We start from the raw sequence: 13,103 nt of genomic DNA on the forward strand, positions 1-13,103 counted from the left end.
TAACGCGCAAACTTGCAGACAGGGAAGTTTACGACATTCAATTCCGGCACGAATTCGAGAACGTGGGCTAGGTATAAGTCATTGGCTTGAACCTCTGCTTGAGCTTTATTGGCTCTCATCCATCACACCCTGTTGCATTACTGCCAGCAACAGTCGTTTGGCTTTTGCGTCCTTGATCCTAAGTCTATTATCTTGGGCGGTCTTTTCCGAGGAGCTCAGGAGTTGAAGTTCCTTCACGCCTTTTCTTTTTCGCTTCATTGTAGTTAGGTTTATCAGCCATGCCGAACGATCTGAGCAAGACAATTACGAATGAGCGTTTGGGCCTCGAGCTTGAGATTGGCTTCACATCTTGGCTGTTTGCAGAGGTTTGTTAGAGATGTCAAAGTTTCGAAAGGACGGGTAGCAGGTCAAATGATACTTGTAGGATAAACAGAACATATCAGTACTGGCTGCCAAAAGATTAAATATTTATGTCGCCTTTGGATTTGCAGGCGGCATTTAAAAGGGATGTTCATTATTTTTGGCAGGACCTGTTCTTTATAAAATTGCTTGCTTATCTCGCTATTCAATCGTCAAGTGAGTGCTAAAATAGTGTTTATTGGTTACAAGGTGCAAGGTGCACCGTGCATCAGCGTGTTTATTTCTTCTGTGTTTATCCGCAATCAGAAATATGTGTAAAAAAAGCATTCGTCAGCGGAAAGAATCCTAATAAGACTGAAAAGAATTGTTTTCTGTTAGCTATATATCACTAGACTGCTATAGCTACTACACCCTTAGCTTTTATTTTCTAGATATGATCTACAAAGACGGGTTATGCTAATCAACGCCGGTAAGTGGTAAACTCCAGGCACAGGAACACGAGGTAGGCAACCAAGAGCAGTACACCTGCATCCCTCCGAGCCCGAAGAAGACGACAGCACAAAATAGCAGAGAGGAGACCCAAACTGCTATCAGCTCGAAAAGCACAAAATCATCCGCCCCTTGTATTTGGTAACCCTTCGCCGCGATGACACCAACACAAAGTGTTAGCAGAAAAATATTGCTTTCTGCCGTCGTTGCGACCATAATCCCGCCGTGGCTGCGGGAGCCGCTGATTATTGCAACTAGTTTTTTTGGGAGAGTGGTGGCAAAGGAAACAACTGTTAGGCCGAAAACGGTTCCTGAGAGATGCAGGGAGTCGGCGACGGTGACGGCGCTGTGGGAGAGGATGTATCCTGACAGAGAAAGCGATATTAATCTGAGGATGAGGTGGAATATGTGAAAAGAAAGGCTTTTGCTTCGTCTGCTCTCTTCGTCTGCTGATGACGGCGCATGTTCATTTTCAATGAGAGGAGAGGTTTTAGAGACAGGGGCGTGATCGACGGATTCACTATCATCGGATTTGAGATTGCTATCGTTGTTCGATAGTTTTGGGGGTGAGGCTACGTCCTTGTAGATGGCGTAGATGATAGAGAAGATGTAGACGGCGAATGTGGCAATCAACACTCTGCCGACGATTTGATTTAGTTGGTTGAAGAATGCCAGCGTCACAAAGAGCGTTGTAACCACGAATAGCAGGACCGAGTATATTTTAGCGCTGCGGTCAAGCTCCAGACCCTGGGAGTAAAAGAGTAGCCCCAAAGAAAAGGCACCAAGGGTATTAGAGATAGTCGAGCCCATGACGTCCCCAAGGGCTAGGGGGCTGCGATGCTGTAAGGTGGCGGCAACAATTACAGCGAGCTAACGAGGGAGTTAGACAAGATAGACATTGGAACGGATATCGCTGAATTGCAGACCTCTTCTCATTCGGCGCCAGCTGTCAAGAGGGCAATAACAGTCTGTGAAATGTCCAGGCGTTGTTTGACAACGATGGTGTGATCGATAAACTTGTTTGCGTCATAGTCGAGAATAAAGACGCCTGTACTCAAAGTGGCAACGTTAAAACACAAAGTATCCCAATCCATCATTCTTTCTATATTATATGTAGGTGGGCATTTAGAACACAGAATGCTGCGACAAGACGGGAGAATTGATAGGTCTCAAGATTTTGCCTATCCTCGACTTGTAGGGACTTAGCAAGAAATGATGACTAATGTAGGCGGAAAACAAAGGGATGCAGTTGGCACAACATCACGATTCAGTATAGTAGCATCCAACATAGGTGATAGGTGATCTTTTGGCCTTGGATGATATGAGCATACTGAAAAAAAGTATCCATGTTATGTGACAATGCTCATATAATTTAAAATAACAAATGTTTTAACCGCTGTAGATGATCAAAGAGACTACTAGATGCCGAAGTATGAAGTTCCTCTGGCGACTCTGCACCCGTATTTTGCGATTCCCTCTACCAGGTACCTTCCATCTCGTGTCTAGCCAGTTACCGTTTATCAGACTGCCGTAAGATCGCTAATGTTGATTAGGCTTGAGTAGTAGCGATCTACAATTATCTATATAGTCGTGGTGTATAGCATGCCTAAGCCCTTGGCCCGATGGATAGAGAAAGTATGCATCAAGAAAAAGACCTTCTAATGTGAAGTGAACACAATGAAAAATCTCCCGTATTATACCGAAAAATACAATAGACTAGACGGCACCATAGCAGAGTCTAACTTTGAGAAACTACTAAACTGCAACGGCAACCTGATCTCTTTACAAGCATAAACAGAGTGTCCCGCAGTAGGAATATTTCGCAGACTTGCATTAGCCGAAATAACCCAACCCATACTTCAAGAGACCATCACATACTTTATTCTTGAGTGATAGAAAAAATTGTTCTCACAGCTTCACAGGTCTGTTCAAGCGGCGCCATTGCTTTTCCCCCTCTGACCCTGCCGGCGGCGGCACCAGCCCATTTATCTTCCACAGATTACTCGGGGCCTCCGTCACAAAATACTCCCAATCGATCCCCTTCGGCTCAAACAAGGGCGTCAAAACAGTATCGACATCGCTCAGGAACCGTTGCACCTGTGAATCGGACGTCATTTGGCGCGCAAGGTGGTAGACGGTCAAACCCACGAATTTAGGGTTATGTTCGCCGCCAGTGAACGAAGTCGTTGGGGACATTTCCTGGTATTCCACTCGGACATAAAACGCGGGCAGCCCATAATTCACGTAGACTTCGGTGATTTGTTTCGCGAGGGCTTTCTTATCCTCATCGGAGAGGGTTTGGGAACCGTGATGAATTTGCCAGAGGGGCATTGTGGGCCGAGGTTTAGCTTGGATTTGATTGGGAATGAAAACCAATACAAGGGAGGGTGGTGTTAAGGTCTTAGGTGGCTCGAAGGACCGGGGAAGACGGATGAATAGAGATGAGAAGCTGCATTGGCTTGACGAAATGAAAGCTACTTGTATTCCTTGATCCGCTGTTTGATGAAAGGACTAATCATCCCGGTGAAATCGGATCAATAATCATAACTCTTTCGTAATGGGTCAAAATGATCATGATAATTTGAGCAGATTGGTGTTAGATTAATAATCATAGTTGTCAAAGTATCAAATACTGGACAAGGGAAGAAGGGCACTGATCGTGTTATGCTTAATGAATTGATTGATCTTTTCCTCGTATGGTGCATTTCCTACTATTGTACAATCGACACCGAGCTATAAGCCCTTCTCGTACACTATATCCATGGCAGCCCGACGACCGGGAGAAAGGACGACTACAGAGTATGTACGTCATGGTGGATCACTAATCAATATTTCGCATCGGATATACCATCATAATCGGAATACTAATCTATAAACATGTCTGTTCACTAATCAACATCGATCTTTATCAAACGGCACAGTATCACACATTAGGCACAAGGCTCATATGTTGCCACAGCGAGTAATGAATGGATCTAAAGGGCCGCCTAAATCCGCGTAGCAACTCACATCAATATTCTCCATACCAGCCAGGTCCCTCACCCAAATGACCAACCCAATGCCGTCCGGTCTCATCTTCATCACCGGCGCCACCGGCTTCATCGGCAGCGCCGTAGCCCTCCAGGCCCTGAAGCAAGGCTACCGGCTACGCATCAGTGTGCGGCGTGAACAACAGATTCAAAAACTCAAAAATCTCTTTTCGAAAGACGGATATAGCGATAAAGTGGAATTCGTCGTGGTCGTGGACATCACCAAGAACTCCGCATTTGCGGGGAAACTAGATGGTGTTGAACATGTGTTGCATATCGCGTCCCCTCTTCTGCATGGAACGGACAAAGAGTCCTATTTTGACCCAGCAGTCAAGGGTACCACGGCTATATTGACTGAAGCGGCAAAGGTAGAAAGTATCAAGAAGGTCGTGGTTACATCGTCTATTGCGGCGTTTATTCCTGTTACCGGGGTCCCAGCGGGGGGTGTTATTAAAGGTAATCTTTATTCGCTCATCATACCCCGTTGAAGCTATATCAGATGAACAACAGCTAACATGTGGTAATCCAGAGAACAACCCTTGGGACTTCACCGTCGATCCCACCGCGGACTTCACATCCCCGGATGGCAACGACTCTGTCACCGCGATGCGCCTCTACCACGCCTCCAAACTCCTCGCCTACAACGCAACCTGGGACTTCCAAAAACATCAGTCTCCCCATTTCTCATTAGTCACGCTCAATCCCGCCTTCGTCTACGGTCACAACCACCTCCAAACCACAGCCGACGAGATAAAAGGCAGCACGAATCAGATGCTCTTCGGGACGATCATGAGTGGTACTCCATTGGGGAATATCACAGGGGTACACATCCAGGATGTAGCTGAGGCACATGTCAAGGCGCTTAGTGACTCGGTCCCGGATGGATCGAAGTTTTTGCTAGCGGGTGAGAAGGCGGCGTGGAAGGACGTAGCGAAGGTTGTGGAGAGAGAGTATCCAGGTTGTGGGGCGAAGATCAGGGAGAGTATTCCAGGGGAGTCTTGGAGTGTGGATGCTACGAAGGCGGAGAGAGAGTTAGGGATGAAGTGGAGACCGTTGGATTTGGTTGTTAGGGAGGTGATGGATCAGCAGTTGGGGTTTAGGAGGGATGGAGTATCAAGTCAGATTTAGTGGCGAATGTGGCCTTTTCTTGGTTTTCATACATCCAAAAATAATATTATGTATCTTTTTACCGCTGATTGTATCTAACATTTGCACCACGATATGTAGTACTGAATAATGATCACGACTTTCCACCGTAAAAGACACCCAGAACATCATATCTGCATATCCAGTCTCTCACATGTACAGGGATTACCGCCTAGATACACCATTCGTCGCCCCCCCGCGGCGCCCGGCCCGCCGACTACGGTTGCCCATACGGATCCCGTTGCGCACTTTCTGACATAAGCATGACCCTGCGCGGCATTTGTATGTGTCTCTGCATCCCCCGCACCGTCCCGATTCTGCCCCGGCTTCCTCCAACTGACCCTGCGCGGCATTACTATGCGATCCGACTGACCCTGCGCGGTATTACTATGCGATCGAACTGATCCTGCCCGGCATTACTATGGTTCCCGCCCGGGATCACTCTTGGACTACCCAACCCTGCCCGGGAATATTACGAGCCTACCTAGATCCCTCTTCCCGCCCGCTGTACCACATAAGCCGTCCCGCACCCGACCTGCACTTCTCTTTCCCCCCTTCTGATTCGTCCTTTGTGCGTCGTCCCGTTTCCCAAGATGCGTGCCCCCATCATTCCCTCGCCCGCCCAAATTAAAAGAGACAGATCATATCTTGAAACTTGAAACTTCCCTACACGCATGTATTTAACGCGTAGAGATGCGATAAAACAAATCTATCAATAGCGATTACCTTCTTCCCTTCTGTACGTCTTCCTTTTTTCTTTTATTTCTATCCATCAACTGGCCAGCTTCCTTACAAATCAATCTATTCACCGATCTATCTTTCATGGATCTCTTCATCTACTGTGATGCCTATCGACTGTGGATCAGCACCTCCTGTGAATTTGCCGTGCTGTTAACTCATGTCTCAATCCATCTGATTTCTTATCATTCCAAACATCTTTCCGCTGTCACCAGAACTTTTTATCAAGATACCAATACTTAAATGTTCAAGCGATTATCTTGAGATCCTGTCTCCGGCGAGCCTTGTCTTATTCCATTTTTCAACAACGCGCCGATTCCAGGGCTCCTTGTTCATCAAGACTATCGCTGCTTTCATTGCTTCTACATGATCCGATCACGAAAGACATTCTTTAAACATCAAAATAAGATGCATAATTTTCAACGACAACTCCCGAAAAGAAAGCGTTATACAACTCAAAATCTCTTTATTTCCCTTCTGCCGGTCAGTTATCAACATTTCTTTTCTTTTCAAACAGGCAGCAATTTCTTTATTATTACTTTATCTGCAAGGCTTCATCAGGTTCCTTTACTCCGCGAGACGAAATTCATTCACATTTAGATGATATCTGACATCCAGACCCGTCGAACAATAATACAGAATACATGTAACACTATTTCTATTTGTCAAAGCATCACTAAGATTTGTTTTTGATTAGATCTGACTCAATGAACACATTATGTTCAGAGACAGAGCTTTTCTGCAGTTGTTCAATTGAATGTTTTTCCAGATTCTATTATTGAACTGTTGTTAGATTATCTTGCAAATAATATATCCTGTTTGATCCGTCAGGCCTGTCAGTGCATCCGGGAAAGGAAGGTCAATGAATTTGATTTGATGCGAATTAATAACATTCTTACCCGCATCCGCGCCTGAGATCGCCCGCTATTAGTGGATTTTCAGAACATCATCTATCAGCGTTATACCTGGATTTGACAGCGATTAATTTATTTTGTGTATCGATCCACCACATCCGGCCAATCTACTCGCCTGATTCATTGCCTAACCCGGCTCCAATCCGCATGACTTAATTGTATAATGAGCCGCGCCCAGGCTCTGCAGAGATTAGAGGAGAAAAAAAAGAAGGAAAGGAAAAAAAAAAAAGAGAATAGGAAGGGAGAAGATAAGAAGAACGAGATACAAGCTGGACTAGATTAGGCATATCTTTAGTTCTCTATCGCCCTTTTAAATCATCAGTTTATTGGAGATCTCTTTGACAGCATCTTAGTGGGATTCTTAGCTGTTTTAGAAATGGATGCAGAAAAACAGGTCTTCCAGGATGTTTGCTTTTACACCAGCTTCCTCTCTGCCTTGGTTAAGATTGCTTAGTTATTAATGATTCAACAGGCAGTGCAGGCAGTCATTCAGGGAGAGGTTTTTCACGCATCTAAGATTCTGGATGAGATGCGCGAGCGATTTATATTTTATAGTATCCGCTTCTCCTTCGCCTGGATCACACGACTGCGCGCCTTTGGCAAGAAGATGCGGAACATGATCATCAGCCTAAACCAGGTTTACTGGAGTGATAACTAGCAGATCTTCTACTATTAAGGGCTAAAACTGGGCATGGGCGTCTTCCGCAATTTTGTCCAGTTTCAGATCCGACTGATCGGGCAGGCTCTGAACACCCTCCTCCTGCTGAAAAAAGAGAGAAAGAGAGAGAGCCAGTCCTGAGAGACCGCAGTTTCCCCCCTTCACCTAGACCAGCTTTGCGATAATATGATTGAGAGTCAGACAGGATTTAATTTCCTCCAAGACCCATATAATCAAACATTGCTTGCCCCTGGAAAGCAATGGCTTCTCCGACAGATTATTTGTATTAATCAACTTCGGTCCTGGTTCCTTCACGTGCACCAGGTCCGGGGCCAGATGGAGTGGAAGCATCTTCCCGTGCATGAATATTTTCAACAGGTAGAATTTTTCCTTTAATGCCTGCTTCTACTCTGCCATCTTATCTCCGGCCAGTCTAGCTGAAAAAGCGAACTCTTCAGTCTTCGACATAGTAATAATATCCATAGACGCCACCGCAGTATCTTTCTGGAGCAGGGTCTGATCAGTCTCGTGACTATCTACCACAAGGGATATCATATCCTGGGCTCGACCAAGATCATCCACCGTTATCTATCAATAGCAGTTAGTCGGCTGATAGTCTATTATCTCTGGCTTGTCCTCCTCTTTTGGCAAGATCTAGAGCTGATAGTTCTAGGGCGGATTGCTAGCGCCTTCTTTTTTTTTTGATCTAAAGACCAGGAGAGCTGGAGTGCTAATCGTCTACGAGCAATGCTGGAGCAGAAGGCACGTGCTCATCTAAATATGCAAATGAATATTAAACTTTATCGGCATGCGACTATTGCAATTTCCTGGATCCATCTATCCTGCGGTGGATTCAAGCGAAACTATTGGATGGATAATCATCGCAGTGTAAATGAGCAGACCGGTCATATCCTCTGGCTGATTGGAACAGTCTACGCACGGGGCTGCAGGAGGCCTCTGGGCATGTGGAAGTGCGGCAGGTACAGTACCGGAGAGTCAGCCGCCAATGGCATGAGTTTTTAGGGTTTGAGATCCCCGCAAGGTCATGTAAGAGACGACATGAGACTGGTAATCAGAAAACGGAGGCAGAGAACGATAGAATTAAAGAACAAAAACAGCCGCGAATATAAACTGCAACGATAAGGGAAAACTGGGAATCTTTCTTATTTTTATACAATAGTTCTAGGCCACGTCGAAACTCGGCAACGACAATATCGGGCCGTTAGCCGAGAATGGCACAAATTTTTTGGATTCGAGATCTATTTCGACCCGCGGAAACGACGCGCGGAAAACAATTTAGAGGATGCACGGTTGAAACAGGCATGTATTTCGATAGATATGAAAAGAAATGAAGAGAGACTATAGAGTCTGTAACAGGAGACAAGAATATATATATAAAAGAGAGGTTTTGGCCTGTGGGCAAAAATCTAGTAAACGATTAATATATATTATATTAAAGAGGCAATACGCACGCAGGCGGGCGAGCTACTGTATCAATTGTTGCAAATGTATATGAACGAGGCGAGCGTGCAAAAATACGTGCAGTCGTGATAACAAATCCTAGGCTTTTTCGCGCGGATTCAGCATCCACACGACTGGGCCAGCCCTCTTTACCAATTCATCGCGCGGCAGCGGGCCCAGTGGACGCGGCTATGACAGCTGATCGAACATTTTGAATCGCAGCCGGAACTACAGGCGGTTAACGAAACGCTGTAGCTGTAGCTGCTAAAACAGCGAAAACGGACGTGTTTGAAATTTTGTGTCGAGCTGCTCAACCAGCGGTATCGCAGCCACAAATACAAGAGCGCGCTGATCTGCGCGATGGCAATGTTTGACCGCGAAGCAAAAAACTGGCGGGATCCTGAAAATTACCTCTCAATCTTTTTTTGGATGATCAAGCTCGCGCGGTTCTTCGTGATGGAGAAGGCGCTGTGATTCGATTTTACGGTGCTGCAGATCGTGCAGATGTGACAAGATAAGCAAATCGCGGTTCCATGGGTATTATAGAACGCGGATAACGAGTTGGAGGCCCTAGAAGACGAAAGATACGTCAGCGAGTCAGCGATGGACAGTCTGGTTTCCAGCAGCCCAATAGCCAGCAGTTCTAATCTGGAGGATCATTCTTAGACACCAGTTGGCCGGCGGCCGGCCGTGATCCCGAACATTTACTGCGCGAGCGAGCCCCCTTTCAGCGCAGGTCTTGGCACCTTCGTCTATCCGATACGACGCGGCCTCGGCAGCCCCGGCAGCCCCGGCAGCCCCAACGGATCCAACGGGCCCAGCGGGCCCAGTAGTAGCCAGGACAGCTAGAACAGCCAAGACCTACGCGCAGGCCGCACGTTCCAGGACCAGCTGGAGCGGATGATACGACAGTTTATGATACGCGGTAGTCACGGCCCCGTGCAGATCTTATTGGATTGGCGCATCTACGGACTGCGGGTCCATTACAACATTATTATTCCAGACCATATCACGTGGCAGAGGACCGACGAGCTACTCTACAAGGAATTGTAATTTATTATGGGCAACTTCCGGGGCTTTGTTCACAGACTCACTGAAATGGCCCAGGATCTATTAGATTAGCTCTTTCTTAGTTTTTTGAAACGATCAATGCCCGCGATCTCGTGAGATTAGCTTTACGATGATCTTATGTAATTAAAGATCGACTGAAACTTCTTGCGCAATAATCGAACGGCGTGATCGATAAAAAGTCATCAATGATTAATTGATCGGATCCGGGCCGAACCGACGCTACAGACACAGTTTATTTGGATTTATCGCTATCACTCCCTCAAGCTTCGCGTCTACTTCCAACAGATCGTTGAATTCAAGAAAAAGCTGGCAATATTAGTTTACATTACTAACAAACAGCCGGCTAGAGCGTCTGAACTGTTTAATATTCAACACGTGAATATCGACACAAACATGCGACAGAATATATATATCGACGACAGACTTGTCACGTTGATCTCCGCGTATCATAAGAGATTCTACGCTAATAATGATGTAAAGATTATTCATCGATATATGTCGCGAAAAATGGGCGAACTAATTATTTATTATTTCTGATTGATGCGGTCATTCGTAAAACAACTCGACAATTAACTCGAACAGCAGGCCTTTGCATCCCGCAAGCCTTTATCAACGCATCAACGGGCGTTGTTCTGGGGTCTCAATCCGAGCATTCGGCGCGCGTGATCTTTGAAGCGGTTTTGAAAAATGTTGAAGCGAAAGACGCAGCGGCAGCTCAGCCAACCGATCCATATGATCGCTTATTGAGATATCGCCATCGAGATCAACCGACGATTCATACGAGCCGACAGTCAGTTTCTGCAGAATCAGACAGAACGGGCGAAGCGAAAACACGCGACAGCGGGAATAGCAGCGGAGATAGAAACTGATAATTCTAATAATGAAGCGACCCTGAATGACGAGCAGTGACGGGATCATATCGCGAATCTGCAGACGGTCCATTTCTCGCACGTAGTTGGGATGATTTACGGCCGCGGGCTAATAGAACAGGCCGGGACCATCGCACATCGACAGAAAATGTTTTGTCTTTTTAATATCGATTGACATCGTTTTCTACAATTCGCCTCGGCCTAGTTCGAGCCCTTATCGACGCTAAAAAAGCGCAAGTGAATCTTGTGAAAAAACACAGCCGCGGAATAACAGATCTGGCGGCGGCATTGGCTCCAGCAAGCCGATATAGCGCAGGCGGTGCAGCGGCTGATCTAACGATCCAAACTCAAACTGCGGGAAATACAAGGCCCGACATTGCAGACGATTCAGAATCGCGAAAGCCCAATAATCGCGGTGATACCTACTGAGAACAATAAAAGTATGCTATTTCTGCTCCCGGTCTACTTAGAGCCTAGAGGAACCACTGTGATCGTGATCCCGTTAATCACACTGTGGCAAGACTTCCAGCGACAATGTTAGCAACTAAATATTACTTGCGCGATGTAAAAGAACCAGCGGCCCTCAAACGAGATTTCGATTGTGTTAGTCATATCTGAATCCGCGGTGACACCCGATTTTCATTTGTTCTTAAACCGGCTACATATGATGCAGTGGCTAGACCGCATCGTAATTGACGAATGCCATATTATTCTACAAAGTCTTGAATCTGGTTTGGAGTCATCTGAATTCTGGCTCGCGTTACAGCGGCTTGGAAAGCTTATTCACGCGCGTACGCAATTAGTACTATTAATCGCGATCATGTTTTTTATCGCGAAGCAGACTCTGTTCGAACGAATTGATCACGCGTGAAAAAAAATCCGGCTATTTTGTGCGCGGATCATCCGTTCGAATATCCAATATTTTATATAACGACCTGAATTCCCTTCCAAGATTAATCACAATCCGCACGCATGAATTGAGAACGATATCGTCTAGGTTGAGATTTAATGGTTGATTCGGCAGATCAATCGCAGAAAAACAGTCCTTTACATTAATATGATTAATCAAATTGAAACTATTGCCCAAAAACTCGATTATGAAACGTACACCAATCAGGCGGTTGACCGATCCGAAGTGTTAAAATGATTTGTTGACAATCGCAGCCCGATTATCGCGGCTATTAATGCGCTAGATATGAGTGTCGATATTTCTAATATCTGGCTTATTATTCACATCGACATGCCGCGGACTTTGCTCGATTATGTGCAAAAAAGCGATTGTGCAGGCCGTAACGAACAGACAAGCGTAGCGATAATTATTCAACCCGCAGGATGAAATGAATCCGCAGCGTAAATGGCTGATACATCCGCACCGGAGATCGAACGGGTGCAGAAATATATAACAGCCCCATGCAAACGACAAATGCTCGATCTGTACTTGAATGAATATCAACGAGCGAGATGCGCGGCGGACAAGATCCCGTGTGATCGGTGTCAACCGATTGATATAGCGGCAGAAATAGACAGACAGACCGAGCAAACTGAAAATCAGAATCCAGATCACTATGCAGACCAGCGTTCAGAACCTCAAGATATACAAATGAATCAGAATGCAAATTAAAAAATAGACGGGCAAACAAATTATCAAACAAACAATTCAATCAGTCCGCTCCATAATCTCATTGATTTTTCATCCAATCCATTCAGCAGCAAATCGTTTATATTCCAGACCGGCTCACTCTCGCAAAAACCGCCCCCGTTCTCCCACAAGCCCCCCCAATGGACCCGAGCCAATATCCAGGCCCGGCAACAAGCCATGCGCGTCGAACTAACCGAGAAAACGATCATCGCGGAAAGTCCGCGGTGACAGAATCAATGCTATATTTGCACGATACAAAACCGAGATGGGGCCAATTATAATCTATACAGATGCCGTGCAGCCGACAGCCAGACAGTCAAGCAATGGATGATGCGGATGCGGTGACAGATCCGGTATGTCCGATTCAGCGCGTGTTTTCAATGCGGTATGCTCTAGGCCGTGCGCCCGGAGTGGGAAGACTGCTTGCAGTGCGCGTATTGCGGGATCCTGATTCCCATGGTGGCGGCGATGGCGTATAGATTTCAGACAGACGCCATCCGGCCGATTTGGCAGGCCCGGTTAGCGAAAGCGGGAGTGGATGATCAGGATATAAACGAGATAGCTGCGTTTTTAGGCCAAGTTGAACGGCCCCGGCGTAGTCAGCTATTCGATATATATTGCTGGCTATGGGGGATATATTGAAAAAAAGAGAACTTGTAAAAGGATTAGTTAGGATTTTTCGGAATAACAATATATATATATGTCACTATACGTACCTGTTTTTCTACA

At 46.0% G+C, this 13,103-nt stretch overlaps 3 protein-coding genes across 3 annotated transcripts; 1 reads left to right on the top strand and 2 right to left on the bottom strand.

Moving 5' to 3' along the window:
- Window positions 1–1,347: 1,347 nt before the first annotated feature.
- On the bottom strand, window positions 1,348–1,659 carry LDX57_012085 (uncharacterized protein; the record flags this gene model as incomplete). Its single annotated transcript, XM_046093818.1, has 1 exon — window positions 1,348–1,659. A coding segment is annotated over one exon (312 nt), but the record flags the coding sequence as incomplete, so codon positions are not given.
- Window positions 1,660–2,757: 1,098 nt separating this feature from the next.
- On the bottom strand, window positions 2,758–3,180 carry LDX57_012086 (tautomerase family protein; the record flags this gene model as incomplete). The annotated part of the gene is made up of 1 exon (XM_046093819.1): window positions 2,758–3,180. The coding sequence occupies one exon, from the start codon at window positions 3,178–3,180 to the stop codon at window positions 2,758–2,760; it is 423 nt and encodes a 140-aa protein (XP_045949797.1).
- A 727-nt stretch (window positions 3,181–3,907) lies between these two features.
- LDX57_012087 (uncharacterized protein) lies at window positions 3,908–5,006 on the top strand (the record flags this gene model as incomplete). Its single annotated transcript, XM_046093820.1, has 2 exons — window positions 3,908–4,334; window positions 4,408–5,006. The coding sequence occupies 2 exons, from the start codon at window positions 3,908–3,910 to the stop codon at window positions 5,004–5,006; spliced, it is 1,026 nt and encodes a 341-aa protein (XP_045949798.1).
- Between the last annotated feature and the right edge of the window lie 8,097 nt (window positions 5,007–13,103).

Source organism: Aspergillus melleus, assembly GCF_016097325.1.
Source record: "Aspergillus melleus strain CBS 546.65 chromosome Unknown contig7, whole genome shotgun sequence".
Taxonomy (NCBI): domain Eukaryota; kingdom Fungi; phylum Ascomycota; class Eurotiomycetes; order Eurotiales; family Aspergillaceae; genus Aspergillus; species Aspergillus melleus.